At 34.4% G+C, this 24,718-nt stretch overlaps 1 protein-coding gene across 2 annotated transcripts in view; it reads right to left on the bottom strand.

Annotated features, from left to right (window-relative positions):
* Window positions 1-24,718, bottom strand: part of COL14A1 (collagen type XIV alpha 1 chain) — a 253,774-nt gene that overhangs the window by 156,061 nt on the left and 72,995 nt on the right. For both annotated transcript variants that reach the window (XM_051971025.1, XM_051971024.1), the window contains exons 9-14: window positions 20,905-21,066; window positions 18,878-19,029; window positions 15,320-15,449; window positions 7,001-7,146; window positions 5,838-5,967; window positions 852-991 (exon numbers count right to left, since the gene is read on the bottom strand). In XM_051971025.1, the coding sequence (XP_051826985.1) occupies window positions 852-991; window positions 5,838-5,967; window positions 7,001-7,146; window positions 15,320-15,449; window positions 18,878-19,029; window positions 20,905-21,066 (860 nt within the window). The remainder of the gene's footprint in view (window positions 1-851; window positions 992-5,837; window positions 5,968-7,000; window positions 7,147-15,319; window positions 15,450-18,877; window positions 19,030-20,904; window positions 21,067-24,718) is intronic.

Below are 24,718 nucleotides of genomic sequence, written 5' to 3'. Positions count from 1 at the left end.
GGTGCATATTCTCTCTCCAAATAAAATGTAAACTCTTTGAGAGCAGGGACTGGTTTTTTGTTGTATTTTGCAACCGCAGTGCTTAGCACAGTGATTAACATATGGGAGGTACTTAATAAATGCTTATTGTCTGATTGATTGACTGACTATAATTCCAAGGGCATAAGGTGCTATAAACAATTAATCAATAAATATTTATTGTATGCATACTATGTGTCAAATACTGTATCTATCTTCCACAGTAATAAAGACTAAAGTTAGTTCCCATTTCTTAGCACTTCTTTTCACATCCAACTTGAATTCCTCATTCTGCAATCTCTCTTTGTGGATTATTTTAGATTTAATCCTGTTCAGACAACTAAAAAAAGCTAAAAAAAGAAATTAAAACCCCCCAATTAAATACCAAATTTGAAATTCTAAAAATAAAAGGAAAGAGTAATAAAATTGAAAGAAAACTATTGAATTAATAAATAAAACTAAGAGTTGGCTTTTTGAAAAAAAAACAAAATAGATAAATCTTTAGTTAATTTGATTAGAAAAAGGAAAGAAGAAAATCAAATTGTTAGTATCAAAAATGAAAAGGGAGAACTTTCCGTGAATGAAAACAAAATTAGAGAAATAGTTAGGAGCTATTTTGCCCAACTATATGTCAATAAATCTGATAATCTAAGTGAAAGGGATGAATACTTAGAAAAATATAGATTGCCCTGATTAACAGAAGAGGCAATAAATTACTTAAATAGATTTAATCCTGTTCAGGATAAAAGATACATCTTACATGAGTTTAAAACTATAGTAAGAATCTGAAAATAAAGTTTTATAAAAGCTGCCATCATAGTTCTACAGCTCACCTCATTGGTTTCAGTTCCACTAGTCTTGGCATATGAAATGAGGTAACTGTTGACATTTTTTGAAGCAGGATCCCATGTTATTCTAGCAGTGTTTGCTCCAACATTAGAAATTCTCAGATTTTTTGGTGGACTTAGAAACACTTTGGGAGTAAACAGAAGAGAAGAGAAAAATGTTAAAAACAGATAAACAAACAAAAACTCAGCATGTTAAAAAAAAAAAAAAAAACAAGCCTAACTTCCAAAATCTTTTTTCACTTACAGATGAAAAGTAATCACTCAAATTATTATTTAATATTAATTCTCTGGAGTGACTGACATGTTACTGAAACATCTCATTAAAAACAAATTCAAGATTTGTCTAACAAAGCAAAACTATAACCTGCCTTAGAGAAGATTATTAATAATAATAAATCATATATGTTTCAAATAAAAAAAAAGCTTTTGGCAAGGAAATGTGGGTTTTCTACTTCCAATTTGTAGGTCAGAGGAGTTCATGTTTTTTGAAATTCTTGTTTATCAGCAACAATTTTAACTTTATTCTGATCTTCAATCATTATATCTGATATGGGTTGATTTTATCAAGTTTTTATTATCTTGGGAACATCCTTTTTATTTTTATCATTAACTCTCATATATTCCCTTAGATAACAGAGACATCTGTAACATGAAATAATAGCCTTGCTTGACTGTGAATCCTTACTGTGCCATATAATTCCTATCTGTGCTATTCCCGTCTGTTTCCCACACAAGCATCTCCTCTCTCCAGGTCCCTATGTTTTGTATTCTCCCACACACTGTAAATTCCCTGAGGGCAAAGGATATTTTTTTTTTTTTTTGCCTAACTCTGTATTTCCAGCATTTGACACTATGCTCGGCACATAGTTGTGATGCATCCTTCCTTCTTTAAGAGGAAAAAGCCATCATGAAGGTGATATCTTAACTTAATCAATGCTTGTTGACTTGACTATATGCATTATCATTGGGACTACTATGTTATCCCACCTCAAAAAAAAAAGTAATGGAGCTGAAATATATCTAAAGGAAGTTAAATCAAGGATTTTGATAGAATTCAGTAATAAAAGAATAGAAGGCAGACAGCTGGCATAGTAGATTAAGTATTAGGCATATAATCAGGATAGACCTGAGTTCTAATTTTGCTTCAGACATTTACCAGCTGTGTGACTCTAGGCAAGTTGCTCAGTCCATTTCCTCATTAATAATATATAATAAAAATAGTTTCCTCCTGGAGTTGTTCTAAATATCCAATAAATAACACGTATAAAACACTTTTCAAGTCTTAAAGTTCTTTATAAATGTTAGCTATTATTATTGGCTATAAGAAGATAGGCTAAAATAACTAATGGAAAAGAGTTTAGATTCATTCTACTTGGCCCAACACGAACTGGGATGAATGGATGAAAATGATAGGTATTTTGGTTCAGTAGAAGAAAAAACTTCATTGACAATAAGTATCATACAAAATGGAATGGACTGTCCTTTAAGCTAGAAATCCACTATCTTAAGAAAAATCTTGAAGAGATTCATACTTCAGGGAGGAGTAGAGTGAGATAATTTTTAAAATACTTTTCAACTATCTGATTCTAAAAAATCTATGAAGATAGTGAGGAATAGTGAGATAATGTAGAGATTGGGTAAGGAATATCCCTATCTTTTCCTAAATGTTTATGGGTTAAAAGATTTGGCTAATAACCTATTAGTAGGGGGGAGGAATTATGTATCTATCAATACTTGGGTAAGTTTACAGGATCATGATTACCCACAACTATGAAATGACTTATCTCTAAATCTATGAATTAAAATTTTATCTAAGTCTTTCTTGAACCTTTGTTAGTTGTTTCTGATACCACCTCTTAGGAAAATGAAAGCTGGTATTGTATTACAACATGAAGAATTGGAAGAGACTAGCGATCACCCAATCGCACCTTCTCATTTTACAAACAAAGAAACTGAGGTTCAAAGATAGTGGTTATCCAAGGTCATATAAGTAGAATACATAGCAGAACCTAAGTACAAATCCAGTTCTCTATACACCAATACTATGTTTACAGATTTTTCATGTATGTCAAGCCTGGTATCTCAAAAAAATATTTCATGTCACTGTCAGAAATGTAGCCAAGGGGTTTATTCAAAAAGCAACTCTAACAATCAAATGGACAGCCTTCTGGAATGCTTTCAGGTAAAATAACATTAGGACTGAATAAATGAGAGTGATCTGTGATCATCTGTAAAAGTGAGAGGATTGGAATCATTAGCTTTGGAGGTCTCTTCTAGAATTCCTCTGATCCAGAGTTCCTCATGATTTCTCATGACACAGATAATACACATATTAGAAGAATATACATGGAGATTGAGTTTAAAAAAAATAATTAATACTCATGTATAATAAAAATTTTAAAGATTTCCTATTCTAGGTAGTCCTTAAATAAGAAGGATAATTTTGATGAGCAGGCTGATTTCAGAAAAGTCTAGAAAGACTTATGTGAACTGATACTGAGTGAATGGAGCAGAACCAAAAGAACATTGTACACAGTAACAGCAAGGTCATGTGATGATCAACTGTGATGGACTTGGCTCTTCTCAGCATTGTGGTGATTCAAAACAATTCCAAAAGATTTGGGATGGAAAATGCCATTTGCATCCAGAGAGAGAGCTATAGAGACTCAATGTGAATCAAAGCATAGTATTTTCACCTTTTTTTTTTTTTTAGTTTGTCTGTTTGCTTTTTCTTTTTCGTGGTTTTTCCCTCTTTTCGTCTGCTTTTTCTTGTACAATATAACAAATGTGGAAATTTGTTTAAAAGGATTGTACTTTTAAAAAAAATTATTTTGATATTAGTTCCTAGTTTAGAAGTTTGAGTTATTATTTTGAGATATCTAAGGTGACATAGTCTAGTCTATGGAATGATGAAACCTGAGTTCAAATATAGTCTCACATACTTATTATTTCTACCTCAGTTTCCTCATTTTACACATAAGGATAATAATAACATCTATTTCTCAAGATTGATAAAGTGAAGTGATATTTGTAAAGTGAAATGTAATAGTCTATAGTTGTTCTACCTTGTAAAAAGTCACCAAACCATTTTTAGCAATGGCTTAAAAACACAGGTATCTTGGAATAGAATGATCTTATTTGTTGTCAGGTAAATCTCTTAGAGTTTCTCATAATTTCTGATCTTCTAGTATTTTCTGTTTTATTTTGTATTTCTTGTACTCTATTCCTATTCCCCTTTGATACTCCAGTGAGGCAGGGATAAGACATTAGATTCCAAAGATCATGCCAGTAGAATACCATTTAGAAAAAATAGCCCTAATTCATATTGGAAGAACTTGGATCTTAATCTGAAGATTAATTTGAAGATGTGAAAGAGACCTTAGAGGTTATTTGGTCCAGCCCTCTCATTTAAAAAATGAGGGAACTGAGATCCAGAAAGTTCAAGTGCCTTGCCCATGGTTATACTTGTAGTAAGTGGAAGAACCAGTATTTGAACCCTAAATCTCTTGATTCCAGATCCAGCATTCTGTTCACTGTATTTCTTTCTTTTGCTTTCCCAAACTCTTCAATATGAATCCTCTATATATGAATCTATGTATCCAAGATAGAATTGTGTCTCAATTAGCAGTGACTAAAGTGTTTTGAATTTCCTTCTATTGGCATTGAAGGTTTAGTTTGTGAATTTGAATTAATTTGGTGAATTCCTAGGGAATCAAATCAACAAAGCATTTATAATTAAACAATTATAATCATGTTAATAATAATCATTTATACTAAATAAATGCTTGCTGTGTGTCAAGTGTTATAGTAAGCATTCTGAAGACAAAGAAAGGCCAAAAATACAGTATCAAAAAAATAAAACATAGCAAAACCTTATTCTTTGATTTCAGATTTATAATCTGGTAGGGAAAATGGCAAGCAAACATATATATACAAACAAGTACCTATAGGATAAATCAACAGAGAAAAACACTAATATTAAGGGGATTCTGAAAAGATTTCCCTGTAAAAGATGAGATTTTAGGTGACATTTGAAGGAAGTGTCATAAGAGATAAGAGGGGATAATTTCTGGAAATAGGGGAAGGGACAATAGATAAAAATGGAGAGTCATGTATGAGGAATAGCAAGGAGGTAAGATATTGTGAAGAACTTCCCTCCACCAATGCATAAGTCAAGTCCCTGCACCAAATGGGATACTTCGAGATCGACTCATGGAGAGTAAACAATTTGTATTGTTAGAGGGTGGAAAGCACATTTTTCTTCCTTTGTGGACAGCTCCCTAGCAACCATACCATACTGACTATCTAGATGTCTATAAATTAAGTAATAATCCCAGGAAAGTGGGATTGAATGGGTATGCTATTTACCCTCCTTATCACATCTATATAGCTGTGAGCTTTTCATTAGACCATTAAGTCCTTGATTGTAGGGACTGTCCTTTGCTTCTTTTTGTTTCTTCAGTTCTTTGTAAAGTGTCGGGCACACAGTAGGCATTTAAAAAATATTTATTGACTGACTTGAGTTCCTTCAATTTAGCTAGACTGGATTTTGGGCAACAGAGTCATAAAGTTTATTATCATCATTTTCCATATTCTCTTTCCAGTTGGGTAAAACCTGCAGAGTAGAATTTATGTTATGTGCTTGATCTTGTATTAAAAAAAACTTGAAATTATATATATACATATATATATATAATATATATATATGGAGAGAGAGAGAGAGAGAGAGAGAGAGAGAGAGAGAGTACAAGATCAAGCACATAGTAAACACTTAAATGCTTATTTCCTAACTGCCTAAAAGAAGCAATTTTATTTCCCCTCAGATATAGTACATATCACATTTAGTAAAGTCCAAGGAATATGAAGGCTTCAAACCTGATGCTATATATTTCAATAAGAAATATCAGCAGCACTCAGGTATTTATTTGGAATGTTAAAACAACATTTGATCAGTGTGGATGTCTTACATACATGTCATCTCCTGCCCTGTAACAGGATCACTCGCTTCTTCTCCAAACATGGCATATACAGTCACTGTGTATTCAGTATTTGGCAACAATCCTTTTAGTTGAATATCTGTGAGGGTCTCCCCAATTTTCATCTGAAAAGAACACATTGTGATTAGCTGACATACGACTTTTCATTATGAATTCCTGGCAATATGTAATAGGAGAAACAAGAGTGACCTTTTGATAAATCTGTAATTCTTTTGGTAATTTTTCAATTTCAAAGAAGATGGGAGTAGGAAGGAAAATTGGAGAAATAGAGATATGGTCAAAATGAAACATAAGCCATGTGGTCCCATAAATAGTGTGGGTGGAGCAACAAAGAATACAGGCTCCAGCCAGTGGTCTGAAGGAGGCCACACAAGCATATTTTTCATCATTCTGCTAATGTATTGTTTCTTTTAACCCACCTCTGGAAGAATGCCCAATTCTAGTTTCAAACATGACTTGGCTCAGCTGATCATGTTGTCATATTTGACTCTGAAGCAAGAAGCATCCCAACTAAATAGATTGTAGATTCTTTAGAATGTACTCAAGACACCAAAAGAGAAAGAACTCCTAAAGAGTGCCTCAGTTTCTTGGAATTTTGGGGGGGGGTGGGAAGCAAAGATTTGCTGGAGAAATGTTTTTGATTCATTGAGTCACACTTGTCAACACTCCTACTTTCAGAAGAAGCCATGAGGTAGAGTTAAAGCAGAAATTCCTTATTAAATTAGTCAGTAGTCTGAAACCATTTCTAATTTTTTTTTCTTTTTTCCTACCCAGAAGTTCATGTGACAATGAAATAGAAGTTGGAAACAAATAACTGGACATTGGTACCACCCACACACTCCTGTTCACTGCTTTCTTTTAACCCTAAAAGCTTCTGCAGCCAAGCTTAGGGTCAAACACAAAGGCCATTTAAGAGATCCAAGACCAAGGATGAGATGATAAGGGCAGCCTGCCACCTGGAAAGCTAGCTTTGGGAGTCAAGTTTCTCAAAACAGGATCTTAATTTTCTTTTTGGGGTTTGGTAATTTTACCTTTACATACAAAAACAAGCACCTTCTAAAGAATAAAAACTTAAAATTCCCCAAAAATGTCACTTTGCAAGTTAGGGATCTAAGGACAAAATGCCAAGGGTGTTACCTCTTTCTCATCCCCAGCCAGGCCTTCAGTGAGAGGAGCATAGAGGATCATGTATCCTGATGCACCAGGCACTGCATTCCATCTGGCTCTTAGACTGTTCTCAGTCACGTCATACAGTTCAAGATCCGATACCATGGGCAGAGCAACTGCAATGGAAATTAGAAGTCTTTGGAGTTATGTAGAAATGTAATCCTCCTTTAATTAAGTATGGCATGACTGCTTTTGCATGATTTTTCACTTAGCCAAATAAACAATCTCCCCCCCCCACACACACTAAGTTATTTCCTCTTCTAACTTAGCATTGATGATTTTGATTTGCCTGCTGCACACTCTTTTTTCCACAAATATTGCAAGATCTTTGAGGGCAGACACCACATCTTGTACTCATATCATCATCTCACTTAACATAAAACTGACTCATATTTCCCTCATACTTGTATCTGTGATCTCACTGGTATGGGTACTCTATTCCCAATGCAATGCAAAGCAATCAAACATTTATTGAATACCTACTTGTGACAAGCATCATGCAAGGCTCTGGTGATACAAAGACAAGAATGATACAGTCCTTGTCTCAAGGAGCTTACATTCCATCAAGGGAGCAAAAATATGTGTAAAATTGATATGTCATTTCAAGAGGAAAATAATAGTACTTGTAGGATCAGGAAAAATCTCTTAAGAGATGGCATTTGGACTGAATTTTGTTTAAATAGTATTTTATTTTTCCAAATACATGTAAAGGTAGTTTTCAACATTCACCTTTGCAAAACTTTGTCTTTGGACTGAGTTTTGAAGGAAACAATTACAATAATAGTGTTGAATTTATGCATTTGAGCTTATAAAGCACTTTACACACTGATCTTATTTGTTCCTCCAATTGTAAAGCAAGTGCAATTATTATCCCAGTTTTACAAAGAGATTAGGGATTCTAAGAGATGGTGGGTGAAAGGTTAAATACATATGCTAGAATGCAGATAAGGGGGAGAGAGCATCCTTTGTAAAGTCATGGAAAAGACCACATTCTCTGGACCACTTGTAAGCTTAACAATATCTTTTTTAAAATTCCATTTATTTGAAATAAGACTCAGGGTTTTTGTTATTATCGTTGTTACTTTCATGAGTTACTGAAGCTTGGTCTTTCACATTACTCCCAAAGAAGCTGAAATAGCTTTCATATTAAAATGGAACAAAAACATCACTTGGGAACAAAAGACATGAACTGATACTATAGGAAACAATCCAAAAGATGCTTCTAAGCACTGCTCTTTAGTAGATGTTGTCCACTTAGACATGACCATTATCATCAAGTCCAGGATGTAGGAGATTTAAGGGATTACAGAGAAACCTGATAGTTTCCCTTCCTTTTGTTTATTTATTTGTTTGTTTGTTTTTGGCAAGGCAATATGAGTTAAGTGATTTGCCCAGAGTCACACAGCAGTGTCAAGTGTCTGAGGTCAGGTCCTCCTGATTCCAGGGCCAGTGTTCTATCCACTTCATGCATTTTTAATAGTACCCATCTTAAGGACCTTGGTGGAAGCAGTTAAATGGGATAATGCATAGACTACAGCACCTAGAATCAGAAAATCCCAAGTTCATATCAAATCAGATACTTAATAGATGGGCTGGGCACTTAACCATTCATGGCTTCAGTTTATTACTCTGTATAATAGAATTAATAATTGCTCCTACCTCCATTAGAGAGCTGCAAAGCAAAATACTGAATGCATTGCAAAGTATTATCTATGTATCTATTTATCTATATCTATATCTATATCTATATATATGGAGGAATGTATATAAACACATCACTAACAGTGTTTGGTATTTCATAAAAACACCTAGGAGTTTTCTTATTCTCCTCTTGACCAGGAGAAAAAAAGAGAGTAAGGTGGAGGTAACTAAAGCAATGAAAGAAGGAAGAATGACTGAGAGTTTATGTGTATTTATTTGTGAATGTGAATGGACTGAAAGGAAGATTCATTGTGGATGATTGACTCCTTACAGGCCCTACCAATTATTGCACAATATAGTATTTTATTTTTCCAAATATATGCAAAACTAGTTTTTGATATTCATCTTTGCAAAATCTTGTGTTTAGACTGATTTTTGAAGGAAAGGTAATAAATCAAGATATCACATTTTCTCAATGAAAGGAAAAAGAAAATTCATACTTTAGGTGAAAAAGGAACATATTTACAGATTTATACATAGATACTTCCAGTATATACCAATCTGGAGTGCTGAAATTTGGTCAGGGAATCTCAGAGAAAATTCAGACAGGTGTTGAATGAATCATATGTAACCCAAAACTCAAGTATGATAATATATATTCCTTTTTTGGAAAAAATTTGAAACTGTAGACCCAGGATTTAATTTCATATGTTCATGAAAAATGTTTTAAAATATGTCTACAGAGTCAGGAGAGGCAAACCTTGGGTCTTTATTCCTGGCAGAATTCCCACTTAAGGAAATTACATTATTTCTACTGTCATCATCCATATTGTTTCAATTAAGCACTCTATTCTCTTCCCATTACCAACAATTCCCTACTACGGTATGAAAGTGCACAGATATATATCTATTCAACACAGACATTGACATTTATACACATTTTTATCCAGGAACTTATTGAAGAGGGTGTGTACTATCTTTTAGACTAAATATAGCTGCCCATTCACCTGGAATAGACAATCTTCTACATGGCAGCTTGGTATAGTGGACAGCTGTACTAATTCGCCTTAAGAAAGTCTAGATTTGAATCCCTCTCAGACACTTAGTAACTACAAACCTGAGTCAGTAACTTTAACTTCTCTAGGCCACCATTTCTTCAGGAGATTTGGCTCAATCATCTCTAAGATGCCTTGAAGACCTGATCTAGGATCTTGTGCTAAGATCTGAGGGGTGTCAGCAATATTTTTTCTCTCTCTACCAACTATGCCTCCTTCCAGTCTATTGATGTCTGAAATTCTACCATCCTGATAGTCAGTGCTTCATTGTATCCCTAGTTAAGCAAAAGAGTAACACGATGTCTTTGTGCCCCACTGAGTTTTTAATTCAGAAATTCCAAGTCTTTAGACTGTGCTAGATACTGCTGGAGAGCTATGGATGGAGTATTACTGAGCTATACAAGCATCTCTAGGAGGGTAAGTATTAATCTATTATAAGCTACTAACACATTAACACAAATTAGCTACTCATATTTTTTTCAGACAAAGTGGATGGGAGTGTCTTTCTCAAAGAATGAAACCAAGGGGAAATTTTGGACAAGGAAGATATAATTTTAGAACCAGGTCTGGGAGGGCAAGTATAAATAATGAACTTATAGTGAAATGTCTTGGACAAATGGAGAAGAGTAGGATAGCTAAAGAGGGAAATTATAAAAGAAGGCAAAGAGGACATTGAGCCAGGATTGGTGGTAGCATTTAATTGTATTCAGTCATGCACAATTCTTGATCCCATTTGGGCTTGCTTTCTTTCTTTCCTTCCTTCCTTCCCTTCCTTCCTTCCTTTCTTCCCTTTCTTCCTTCTTTATTTCTCTTTCTTTTTCTTTCTTTCTTTCTTTCTTGCTTGCTTGCTTTCTTTATTTCTTTCTTTCTTTTTGGATGAGGCAATTGGGGTTAAGTAACTTGCCCAGGGTCATACAGCTAGGAAGTATTAAGTTTCTGAGGCCAGATTTGAACTCAGGTCTTCCTGACTTCAGGGCTGGTGCTCTATTCACTGTATCATCTAGCTGCCCCAACCATTTGGAGTTTTCTTGGCAAAGGTACTAGAGTGGTTTGCCAGTCCTCCACATCATTTTACAGATGAGAAAAATGGGATCAATAGGTTTAAGTGGCTTGCCCAGTATCACATAGCTACTAAATGTCTGAAGCTGGATTTGAACTCTAGTTCTAAAGGGCTAATGCTCTATTCATTGTGCCATCTAGACTTTTGTGACAAACTTCAAAATTTTGTTCCTGATAACCCTAACTTTACACGTAGACAAAAAACAGAGTTGTGATTGGGAAGTTTAAAGTTGGCAAAGACCCTGAAAATCATATAAGTCAATCTCTCACACCTGGTAAAGAAATATCCTCAAAACTTCAGCTCCTTAAACTATGGGTCACATCTCCAAATGGGATTTCATAATTGAATATAGAGGTCACAAAATTATGATTTATTACCAGTTAATGTTTAATTTGTATATCTATTTTATATACCTTAAATTCATGTTATAGAGAAATTTCCTGGACAAAAAGAGGTTAAGAGTAGAAAAGGTTAAGAATCTCTGCATAAGCCCTGTTTGTAGTAGCTAGAAACTGGAAAATGAATGGATGCCCATCAATTGGAGAATGGCTGGGTAAATTGTGGTATATGAATGTTATGGAATATTATTGCTCTGTAAGGAATGACCAGCAGGATGAATACAGAGAGGCTTGGAGAGACCTACATGGACTGATGCTAAGTGAGATGAGCAGAACCAGGAGATCATTATACACTTCGACAACGATATTGTATGAGGATGTATTCTGATGGAAGTGGATTTCTCTGACAAAGAGACTTAACTGAGTTTCATTGGATAAATGATGGACAGAAACAGCTACACCCAAAGAAGGAATACTGGGAAATGAATGTGAACTATTTGATTTTTGATTTTCTTCCTGAGTTATTTTTACCTTCTGAATCCAATTCTCCCTGTGCAGCAGGAGAACTGTTCGGTTCTGCAAATGTGTATTGTATCTAGGATATACTGCAACATATTTAACATATATAGGACTGATTGCCATCTTGGGGGGGGGGAGGGAGGGAGGGGAAAAAACGAAACTTAAGTGATTTCAAGGGATAATGCTGTGTAAAAATTATCCTGGCATGGATTCTGTCAATACAAAGTTATTATTAAATAAAATTAAATTTAAAAAAAAAGAATCTCTGCATAATATCCTAGAGAGATTATTTTAAATAAACCACAAGCTCCTTGAGAACAGGAACTGCTCTCTCTTTCTCCTCCCCCCCTCTCTCTCTCCCCTCTCTCTCTCTCTCCTCATTCCAAGAACTTAGTTAAGTGCCTGGAATACAGTAGGCACTTAATAAATGTTTACTGATTGACTAATAATTGAATTGAATTATTGAATTCAATAATTGAATAACAAATTGAGTACTCTTGCTGATAGGGGAGCTCACTGCATTGAGAGACTGATTATTCCAATCTATTGTCACTTTGCATCAACAGCTCCTAATTACTGGGAAGCTTTTCCCTCAGTAAAGCTAAATATATATTTGGATTTTGGGTTTTTTTTCCTTTTTTTATTTGTGTAACTTCCTAGTTCTGCCCCCTGTAGTGTAACACTGAACAAACCTGCCTTTTTGGAAGACAGCCCTTTAAATATTTGAAGACATCTGTCAAGCATTTTCCTGGTAATCCTTCCTTCAAGCTAAACATCTAAAGTTCGTACAACCGCTCCTCATATGAAATGCTTTTAGGCCTCCCACTTTTCTGCTCACATTATTTTGGACATGCTCTGGTTAGTCAATGGTCTTTTTCAAATCTGGTGCCCTAACTAAATATATTAAGCCAGTTAGGGTCTGACCAGCAATGAGTTGTTGTTATTCAGTTATATAGTTGTGTCCCTCTATCCTCCACTATCTCTCTAAGTCTGTCCAAGCTCATGACCATTGTTTCCATAACACCATCTATTTATCTCATCTTCTGTTCTTTTTCCTTTAGCCTTCAAACTTTCTTATCATCAGGGACTTTTCCAATGAATTCTGTCTTCTCATTATGTAGCAAAAATATTTAAGCTTCAGTTTCAGTATTTGACTTTCCAATAGCCTGAATTATGTGATTATTGCTGTGACTGAATAGCAAATTCAATTCAATTCACTCTAACAATCACTGAAGAGTTTGTTGTTGTTGTTGTTGTTGTTGTTATTCCAGACTTGTGACTTCATTGCTGTAGGAAACTTCTAGTTTGCAAACTGACATTCCCAATGTAGCTCTGCAATTCTTCAGTAACTTAGAATCTTAAAAGAGTTGTCTAGGGCACCCCTAGATTCAGTGACTTGATCAGGATCACACTTTTGGTATGTATCAAGAGCATAACTTGAATTCAGATCTCCTTAACTTTGAAATCAGGCATGTCCATTACACCAGGGTTATCAAACTCACATGGGCAGTAGATTGACTCAGAAAACCACAAATTAACATTGTTGTTTTGTTTATTTTGTTAAACATTTCCCAATTACATTTTAATCTGGTTGGCATCTCTGTGGCTACAAATAACCAGCAGGTTGCAAGTAGGACACTTTTGCCTTACACCATTCTATTTCTGTGAGGCTGGAAATACAAAAAAGGACTGAACAAAAGGGAATGGGGCTTGCTTTGTAGAATTTATATTCTAATGGAGTCAGAAAAGGATACAACATTTTGAATATAAGTTAAGGAACAAGAAAATTAGCAAGTCAGCAAGTATCTATTAAGTCCCCACTATGTTTCAGATACTTTGCTAAGGGCTGGAGAGCCCTAAAAAATAAGATTATTAAAGTTTTTCTATAGGATGTTGCACCTTAGTGGAGGTAGCTAAGATGTACATGGAGTCAAAAAGTCCTAAGTTCAGAGATCATTGTACATGGCAACAACAAAATTACATGAAAACCAATGCTGATAGACATCGCTCTTTTCAACAATGAAATGATTGAGGCTAGTTCCAATGATCTTGTGATAAAGAGAGCCCTCTACACCCAGAGAGGACTATGGGAACTAAGTGTATATTACAACATAACATTTTCACTCTTTTTGTTGTTGTTTGCTTGCATTTTGTTTTCTTTCTCATTTTTTTCCTTTTTGTTCTGATTTTTCTTGTGCAGCAAGATAATTGTATAAATATGTATACAATATGTTGCTTTTAACATATATTTTAACATGTTTAACATATATTGGATTTAACATATTTTTGACATGTTTAACATATATTGGATTACTTGCCATCTAGGGGAAGGGATGGGAAAAAAGTTGAGAAATTTTGGAATACAAGGTTTTACAAAGGTCAATGTTGAAAAATTATCCATGCATATGTTTTGAAAATAAAAAGCTTTAATAAAAAGGGGAAAAAACAATTCAATGAATCTTTTCTAATACAGAGAAGTTAATAAAAATGTTCCAGTAATAAATTGTAGAACATGATTATGCTGGAACACTATTATGCTATGAGAAATGATAAGCAGGATGTTTTCAGAAAATCCAAGGAAGATTTACATGAACTGATACACATAGAAATAAGGAGAACCAGGAGAATGTTGTACACAGAAAAGCAAAAATGCACTATGACCAACTGTGTATGATTTAGCTATTTGCAGTAATAAAATGATCTAAAGCAAAAAAAAAAAAAGTCCTGAGTTCAAATTCTACCCCAAATATTGTACATGAGTCTGGACAAAAGTGTCTTTAACTTTTCTATAAAGCCTGTCTCATTGTTGTTCATTGTCTGAATCTTCATGACCCTATGGACCAAATTTGAATTCTGGTTTTTCTGTCTCCAAACATAGTGCTTTATCCATTGAAACACCCACTTGCCCTTGTGACAGAGCAGCCTAATAAATTCTTACTGAATTGAATTGGTGTTATTGCTTGTTCTTCATTCTCAAAGAAGACAATGACATCAGAAAGGTGATTCAAGCAATTCATGAAAATGAATTTGATTTAAGTTAGGGAGAGCTCTGCAAGATCACCTGCCTCACTTTCTCCTCCAGAGCCATATGGATATCTATATACAGATATAGATAAAAATGACTAGAAATTGCCTTGGATGAAATGAGAGACTTTTTAAGCTAAGGTCTTCTACAGGTCTCAATTTGACTAAGGCTAGTGATTAAGGTTAGGGTAGCAAATGAGACAAAGAATCTCCTTTTTTATCTAGTTCAAAAGTAAAAATCTAAATAAATGAATGAATGAATCTCGGAGGGGAAGACCCTCTCATGGTTTCTGGCCAAAGCAGAAATGATTGCTGAATTGAATTATTGAACTTGGTAATTAAGTCACTAACTCTAGCCAAGGATAAAACCATATCTGGGCAATTAATTTTCCTCAGCTTCAGTTTTCCTATCTGCAGGATTAGGATAATAATAATAGCATCTATCTTAAAGAATTGTGAGAATCAATGAGATAATATGTAAAGTTCTATTGAAATACTAACAATTATTATTGTAGCTTTAAGTTAAGGATTCCAAGCAAAAAAGGCAGGCATTTCAGACATGGGCAACAACATCAGCAAAGCCTCCACTGAATCAAGCTACATAGAGTTCTAGGATAGAAAATATTGTACAGAATAGAGCTGGGATACATACGTGTTGTCTCAGTTCCCCGAAGTCCTTCGCTTGCAGTGGTACTATATATTGCAAAAACTGCTATCTGATACTCTGTTAAAGACATCAAGCCCTTCAGCACTGTGGTTGATTCAGTTCCATCAACTACCACCTGTTTGTAGAAGAGTTCAAAAAATGAGATAAAAAATGAATATATTTTAAAATGTCACCAGAAGTTGACATCAGTCTGATCTCACCCACAGGAGTGAATGCAAACAGTTACAAAATATGAAGAAAGACAATGTCCTTAGATGTCTTATTCTATCTGCCACATATCCTCTACCACCCTGACATTCTGGTCTTCTTGAATTGTGGCACAAACTGACACACGCATTCCCTGAGGGACACATTAATTTTGCTGAGCAGTGTTTATACAACTCACAAATCAAATGATAAAACAAATCATTTTCACTCAATTGTAAATGTACATTTTGCACTGTACAGCTTGGTCAAGTTTTTTAGGAACTTATTTCTTGAATAAAAAAGATAAAATACTTTTAAAGGCTTTCATTTTATGATATCTTGATGATTTAAAAACTACATTCTGCTTATCTGACATGTAGGGGAAAAAAATCAGCTCATAAAATCCTGTCATAAAAATAGAGAATTGTAAAACATGCTGAGGTCAGTTAGAGGCTACAACAAAAGGAAAGGGAGATTTATTTTTAAAATAACCAGATTCTTTGACAAATCTTTAAATTGTGAATAGGAAGCGAGGAGCATGCAATGAACTGGCAATATATGGACTATCCCTTCTTTGCCAAGCCTTAGAGAATCTGGAGCCCAGCTGCTTCTGCATCACACTCCTGTCATGTCCAGGGAATTCTAAGCTTTTGATACAGATGGACTGTGTGGCCACATAAATTGGAGCACTCATTTCATTAAAGGAGAAAACCTCAAAGAATCTCTCCCAAAATAGAAAGTAAGCTCAAAAAAGACTAGGATTCTACTTTAGTCCTAAAGTTTAAAAAAAGACAACTGATTAATTACACTTTAATATCTCATGGTTGTACTTTGGAAAGAGTATAAAGACATCTTTTCAGAGGACCTGAATACAAATCACAGTTCTATCATTTGGTATCTGTGTGCTAAGGCTTGGACTTTAGACTTCAGCTTTCTCATCTATAAAATGAAGGAGTTGGAATGATCTATGATTTCACCAGAAAGGACTCCCTGGGTACCAAAAAGATCACAATTCCTGTGCCAGTAATTGATGATTTTTAAGAAATGCCCTAGTTAAAACATTCATTTCTGGCTACTCTGGGAATAAGCCTGTCTAAAATAGACTAAGCTGGTCTCTGAGGGGAACAGACAAATGGTCCAACTTTAGGCCTTTATTCCAAGACTTTCTAACTTGGTAGGGTAGCCAACATCTTCACTTATCCAGCATATCCTTTGAGAATGTAAAGGCATCTCCATGCAAGAGCCGGCATTTAAATAGAGCTTTTGTGAACTAACTAGTTAAAATGTTCTAAAGGCAAAGATATTTTTTAGCAAAGGCAGAGAGCTCAAAGTAGTTGTAATGAGCAGTTTTAGAGGGTTGTCTAAGTGATGCAATTAGGTGATGATTAGTGATATGCTGTGATAGGAATGGGTTGACTTGGAGAGAAAACACACACACACACACACACACACACACACACACCAGCTAATTGCTAAGCAACTTTAGGATTTTCCTTTAACTTTTCACTTCTTAATTGGTTAATTAAGACACTAAATCTTTTTTGTTTGTTTTTTGGCAAGATTTAGTGTCTTAATTAATCAGTTTGCCATTTCCTTCTCCAGTGTATTTTACAGATGAAGAACTGAGTGGGTTGGGGAAGGAGGGGTATTAAATAATTTGCCCAGGATCACACAGGTAATAAATGTCTGAGGGTAGATTTGAATTCAGGAAAATTAATCTTCCTAATTTCTAGCCCAGCACTTTGCCAATTAGCCACTTTGTTGCCCCACAGCTAATAAGTGAAGACAAATTTGTTCTATTAATAAAAACATCTAAATAATAAATTAGTTCAAAATAGAGATGATGAACATTTATTAATCACTTCTTAAGTAGCTGCTCTGTAAAAAAGATTTGTATTAGGTACCAAATAAGAGGACATAACTAGTATATATACTAGTAAAATGAAAACTCTTTGAAAGCAGGGGCTCTCTCAGTTTTGTATCTCAAGAGACCTAGCACAATTCCTGGCATGCTATGAGTGCTTAATAAATGTTTATTAGTTAATTGATTGATATGCACAAAGAACTAAAAAAGTGTGCATACTCTTTGATCCAAATGATATAATATGTTGGATTTAACATATATTTTAACATGTTTAACATATATTGGATTTAACATATTTTTGACATGTTTAACATATATTGGGTTACTTGCCATCTAGGGGAAGGGATGGGAAAAAAGATGAGTGTCTCTATTGGATCTGTATCCCAAAGAAATCATTAAAAAGGAGAAAACAAGCATTGTGCAAAAATATTTCTATCAGCCCTTTTTTTTTTGTAGTGACAAGGAACTGGAAATCAAGTGGATACCCATCAGTTGAGAAATGACTGAATAAGTTATGATGTATGAATGTAATAGAAGATTATTATTCTAAAGACAAGCAAGCTTATTTCAAAAAATCCTGGAAAGACTTACATGAACTGATGATAAATGAAGTGAGAAGAACCAAGAGGACATTGTATAAAGCAACAACAAGATTATGTGATGATCAGCTATGATGGACTTGGGTCTTTTCAACAATGAGGTGATTTAAAGCTATTCTAATAGACTTGTGATAAAAAGAGCCATCCACATTCAAAGAGAAAATTATGGCTATGGATCAAAGCATAATATTTTCATCTTTTTCTTCTTTGTTTGCTTATTTTTTCTTTATCATGTTTTTTCCCCTTTTGATTTGACTTTTCTTATTCAGTATGATGAATATGAAAATAATGTTTAGAAGAATTCCATTTGTTTAACCTCTATTGATTTGCTTGCTGTCTAGGGAAGAAGAAAGGGAGGAGGAAGGGAGAAAAACTTGGGACACTTTGTTTTGCGAAAGTGAATATTGAAAACTATCTTTGCATGTATTGGGGCAGAAAAAAAGCTACTAAAAAAAGAAAATAATTGATTGGTTGATACAAATTAGGCAACCAGTCAACAGATATGTATTAAAAACTTATTATATGTCAGGCAATATGCTCAGCACTGGTGATGAGACTTAAAAAAAGAAAAAAAACATCAGTATTTGCTCTGATAGGGTATAATCTAGAAGAATGAAATCTCTTTGCCTTTTCACTAGTTAGTTGAGTGTAGTTAGTTCCTACATTTACATGGAAGTGATGTTTTCCTTTACTGATCTACTCACATGGCAAAAAGAGTATCAATGTTTGGATTTGCACAAGAGAAAAAGATTCTAAACTCCAAACCCTGATATCTAACCTTCCTCATTATCATCTTTCTTAGATAGATTTCCACTGGGGAATTCATCCTAACTGGACATTTATCTGCTAGTTATAGATTCAAGACCTTCAGTTAAGAAATGTCACCCTCATTACCTCCTCTGGTTTTCCACCTCTTGTAGGATAATAAACAACTCTATATTTTTCCACTTTTCCTGGGGCAGGAGTCCAGGTAACCCTAAAGCTTCTGGCAGTGACTTCAGAAGTGACTAATTCTGTAGGAGCGCCAATGTCAGTCACAAGTGAGCCTAAATGGAAGGAACATTGAAAAGAAACAATATCCTCAAAATGAGCATTTCCTATAGTTCTGCTGAATCAAGGCAAAATTAATAATAGTTCTAATGAGACACAACTGTTGACAATAGACTTTCTTTATAAAAAATAAAGTCAACAAGCATTTTTAAGTCTCTACTATGAGCTGGGGACTGTGCTATATTCCCAGCACTTAGACAGTGCTTGACACATGGTTAATGCTAAATTGTCTTAACCATACTATACAAAAATACAAGTTAGAATTTTTCTTTTTCTTTTTTTTTAAACTTCACTGGCACTGATCATGTTTTATACCACAATTAGTTCTTAACATTCCCTGTTTCCCTAGAGCTCTTCCTTATAACAACAACAACAAAAATTATACAAAACCAACTGAAATTAACCACATCGGATAGCATAAACAACATTACTCACCAATAGTCCCTCAACTTTTATGCCAAGAGAAGTATATTTCATCATTCATCTGCTTTGACCAAGATTTAACCTACTGTTTCAATTGCTTTATTTTATTAATTTTATTTTTCTATGAATTATTGAGGCTGTTTCAATACTAAAGGTTGTTTCTGCATTCAACATTTCCCAGTCAACCAAAATTTACTCAGATGATCATGTTTTACTTACAAAGAACATTTCAAAGATCAATCTCTCAATACTGATTTCTCCTTGCTGTGATGTTAACTGAATTAATCTTGAAATTTGGGGATCTATCTTTTACTAAAAATCTAGACTTTTTAATTGCTACAGAAGTATAAGATAAGAACATCACAAAATTTTTAAACTAAACCTTCTGAAAACATTCATAGGACAAAGGGACAGCAAAAATGGAGTCTAGCTAGGGGAACAATGAAATATGCAGGTGATGTTTTTGAGGATTGATTTAAGAACCCTCTAACAATGATAAAAGAAACATTGAGTCTTTCAGTAATACCAGTATCTGGGATTTGGTCAGATTTCTGTAATCCTAAAATAGCAGGCTAAACGTCTATGACTTATAATGTTCAAATCCCAAGTCATTTTGGGACTATCTACCTAGATTCAATGAAATTCAATAACACTTACTAAATACCTACTTTATGCCAAGTGCTGGGTATAGCGTAGAGACTAAAAGACAAACATAAACAGTCCCAGCCCTAAATCACCTTACATTCTATTGAAATATAACATAATTGATGACTTTGCAAAGTTTGAGCAGAATTAGTGGTTTCATAGAGAAGGGCTGCCCTCTGGATAGATAATTAACTCTTCTAAACTTAGAGTCCTAAGAGACTAGGTCCTAATTAATATGCCCCATCAACTGGAATTTCAGGGAATGAGAAATAGAGAAGAGATAGGTATTAGAATGACCCATAGTTCGTCTCCAAGTTTTCTCTTGGATCAGTAATAGGACCAGTTAGGGAAAAGATCATATAGGTTTTTTAATCTTGCCAACATCTCTAAAAGACAGAAAACATGCTTACTGGCAATGCTATGAAATCCGAGGAGCACTAAAAAGCCTTCTGTCAATTCACAACAACTAAAATCACAGTAAAAAAAATGTAGAAGTTAAAACAGCCAAAATGTGGTTTTTTTCTACTCTTGTTTTTTATATTTTCATTTTTACAGGACATAACATACTCCTTGAAGTCAGTCACTATTTCATTTTTGTCTTTGTGTAGTCATTGACTGGCTGATGATAGGCACTTTATAAATGCTTGATAGCTTTAATTGAAGGATGGGAGGCATAGGTGTCCCTTAGGAAATCCAACAAAAAGGAGTCTGCTTGCAAAATTTGATATTTGATTTTGAACTTGTGGTTCAAAATTAATAACCTTTTCTTTTTTAAAAAAAAAGTGCTCTATTTAACTTTATACCTTTGATTTCCTTTTCTTGTTCTTCAACTCTGGCGCAAACTGTCTTTGTCAGGCTTTCCACAACTGTGTGCATCAGATCAAACTCTGCTACATTATAGACATGAGTGCTATCAGGTTCTGAAGCAATCTCCTGGAGTTCAGCTACATCTGCATTTTTCACACCTTGCATTGAAGAGAAAAATCAGAAAAATCAGTATCTCATAAAAATTCAAGCCTCGTGCAGCAGAATCAATAGGCTTAATTTAACCCAACCAGTAATTAAATGAATAAAATTATAGTAATCTGTAAGATCATCTTTAGAGTATGGACTAATTTTTGATTTTTATTGTACCATCTATTATCAGTATTTAATAAAGTACCTGGGACAGGGCAGACTCCTGAATGATTGATAATGATTCTAATTGTTTTCCAAGATTAATTTTGTCCCCTGGTAGAAAAGCCTGCCCATCCTGGAGTGGAAGACTTGAATTCAAATCCAGCCTTAGTTGTGTGACCATGCGAAAATCACTTAACTCATTTGTCTCAGTTTCCCCATTTATAAAATGACCTGGAGAAGATCCAGTATCTTTGCCAACAAAACTTCCAAAGGGGTCACAAATAGTCTCACATACTGAAAAATGCTTAAATAGCAACAAAAGGAATACATTGGAGTGATCCTAACCTCATCTGCCTTGTCAGGCAGACAAAAAAGATACAAGTTTTAATTCCAGATGCATCCCTTATTGCCTTATGACTTTGATCAGATCATTTGAACTCATCTTCAGTGTTCTCATCTCTAAATTGAGGAGAGTGAACTAGATGGCTTTTCAGTTCCCTTTCTGCTTGAAAGAAACTAGAGTTGCGCAAAGTTAGAGAATCTACTTCAAATGTTCATATGGATACTTGGTCCAACCCATGACAAAGCACTTCGAGTGTGTATTGATGGGATCAGCCATATTTTGACACATGGTAACTTGATTACAACATAAAGATATCATTTCAGTCCTCTTTGAGAATGAAGGACAACAACCAGCTTGAAATCAACTAGCTTATGAAGTAAATCCTCGATTTTCTAAGTCTAAATTTTACTTTTGTTGAAGTATGCCTGGGGTCATTTTGTCTAACTTGTAAAACATGTACAGTAGCTGCATTATTCAACATTTTACTAATTCACTAGATAGAAAACTTCAGGAATTCAGTGCTTTTATGTTTTCCAATATAAATTGACCAGGCTTTCCTGTGGGAACCAAATAAAAGCAGGCAGATGGACTGAGATTAGCTAAAGTTAGTTGAGAGTTATTACTCATTGCTCCTGAACTTTGGGAGACTGGGGAAGGGAGACTTACTTCTAAGGTCTCTTAGAAAGGTTTTATTTAAATAAGTGGGTTTTTTTTTTGTGTCAAGATCTTAAGGAGAAAAACCAAAGGAAGTAGATATGAGAAAGAAAGAAAGAAACTACTTCCCAACACACAAAATAACAACACTTCTAGTATATTTACAACAATAGCTTGCTCAACATGGCTATGAAATGAGCAGCAACTATAAAAAGGCAATATTTAACTAGAAATTTCAAACTACATATGCCTAATTTCTATTCTCAGCTATAAGTAGAAAGGAAAGATACATTTTTAAAATAAAGTTAGAGAAGAGATGGAAAATATATTCATTGAACCTTTGTTGATTTAACTCTTCTGTGGGAATTTCCTTAATTGCATAAAAGACTAGAAAAACCAAGAACAATTGTTGAGGTATTTCTTGCCTATAGGCATTTCAACATTAACCTCTAAAATACACAATTATTAATAATAATTAGTGTTCTCCATATATGTGAATATGTCTGTACACACACACACACACACACACACACACACACACACATGCACACTTTAGCTTTAATTATTCCATTACATGGATACATATGCAAATTGTGAGCTTAGTACAGAAAATTCCAATTTCAAAAGCTCTGATGAAAACTTACAGGAACTTTGAGGTACATAATAACCACATCCTAAAGTTTGCTAAAGGCTTTCTCTTTTCAAACCAAGTCTATTGTAAAATATTGAATATTATTTGGTTTTATATCTATAAGGCTAAAGTCAGGCCATAAAAGGATTGTCAGATCATAGGATTTAGTTCTAGAAGGGATTTTAGAAACACTTACTCCATGTCCCTCACTTTACAGAGGGAGTAAATATACAGAAAATAATGGAGAAAATCATAGTTTTAGAGAGACTGAGTAACATTACAGCTTGATACAAACCCCAAAAGTTCTCAGTCCCCATATTGCGCAACATTCTTAATTTTTTCTTCCCTATTTTCACTGCTTTCGCCTGTAAACAGAATGCTTAGACCAACTCTCCATCATCTTGTTTGGAATTTTCTTGATAAAGATACAGAAGTGGTTTTCCATTTCCTTCTCTACCTCGCTTGACAAAGGAGGAAACTGAGACAAACAGGGTCACACAGCTAATAAAGGACTTAAATGCATGAAGATGAGTCTTTAAAGCTCCAGGTCCAGTGCTCTATCTATTAGACCCTTTATTTGACTCGAATCAATATAATTTTGTTGCTGAAAGAAACTTTAGAAATCATCCAATATGGTCTCTACCTTTTCCCAAATGAGGAAACAGGATCAGAAAATGAAGTCATTTGTCATAGATCACAAATGGAATAGATATCAAGTCTTGTGAATTCTACCTCTCTCGGTTCTTTTCTCCTCTCTAGACCCATCACCACAAGCTGGTACAGGCTCTCATTGCTGCTCTTTTTAATTATGACAAAATAGTCATTCTTTCCCTCATCTAAACTATACTTTGCTGTCTTGTCAGATTAATTTTTCTTGTGTACATATTTGTTCTTCTCTGCTCAAAATGCTGCAACTCCCTATTACCTATAAAATAAAGTTGAAACAAGTTTTCTCATCTGAAAAATTGGAGGATTGGACTATGAGACCATTAAGATCATTTATACCTCTCAATCCTTAATAATTAAATTCAACAAGTTTTTTTTTAGCATATATGCTGCCAAAGCAAACACTTAAGTAATTTTTTTATTGAGCATCTGCCATGTGCCAGCATTTGTGCTGGATGCTGAGGATAAAAAGGCCAAAAAATAAAATAGTTCCCATCTTTAAGCACTTTATGCCCTTCCAGATCCTTAGCTAGTCCAAAAAGGAGAATAATGGGTTTCCTTTACTAGAAGTATTTAAGCAGAAGTATATGTCACAAATGAACCTTGGAGAACTATTCAGTTAGTCAGAATGAATAAACATTTATAAAGCATTTACTATGTGCCAGGTGCAATGTACTAAGCACGGAGGTATTGCCTATGCAGCTATAGGTCAGAGATGACCTCTAAGTTCCCATCTAACACTGAGGTTCTATGATTTTGCATTCAAGGCCCTGCACAATCTGACAACACCTACATTTCCCACCTTATTTATCACTATTCCTTTCCATTTATACAATATATTTTGTAATTCTAACTGTTGGATTTTGTTAGTGATATATAAGAATGCTGATGACTTATTTGGGTTTATTTTGTATCCTGCAACTTTGCTAAAGGTGTAGATAACTTTTTAGTAGAATCTCTGGGGTTCTCTAAGTATACCATCATATCATCAACAAATAGTGATAATTTGGTTTCCTCATTGCCTATTCTTATTCCTTTAATCTCTTTCTCAACTCTTATTGCCAAAGCTAGCATTTCTAATACAATATTAAATAGCAATGGTGATAGTGGGCAACCTTGTTTCACTCCTGATCTTATTGGGAATGGTTGCAGTTTGTCCCCGTTACATATGATGCTTACTGCTGGTTTTAAATAGATGCTACTG

The sequence above is a fragment of the Antechinus flavipes genome, chromosome 1 (genome assembly GCF_016432865.1).
Source record: "Antechinus flavipes isolate AdamAnt ecotype Samford, QLD, Australia chromosome 1, AdamAnt_v2, whole genome shotgun sequence".
NCBI classification, from domain to species: domain Eukaryota; kingdom Metazoa; phylum Chordata; class Mammalia; order Dasyuromorphia; family Dasyuridae; genus Antechinus; species Antechinus flavipes.
Note: the sequence above shows the minus strand (reverse complement) of the source record. Positions and strands in the feature narration are given on the sequence as shown.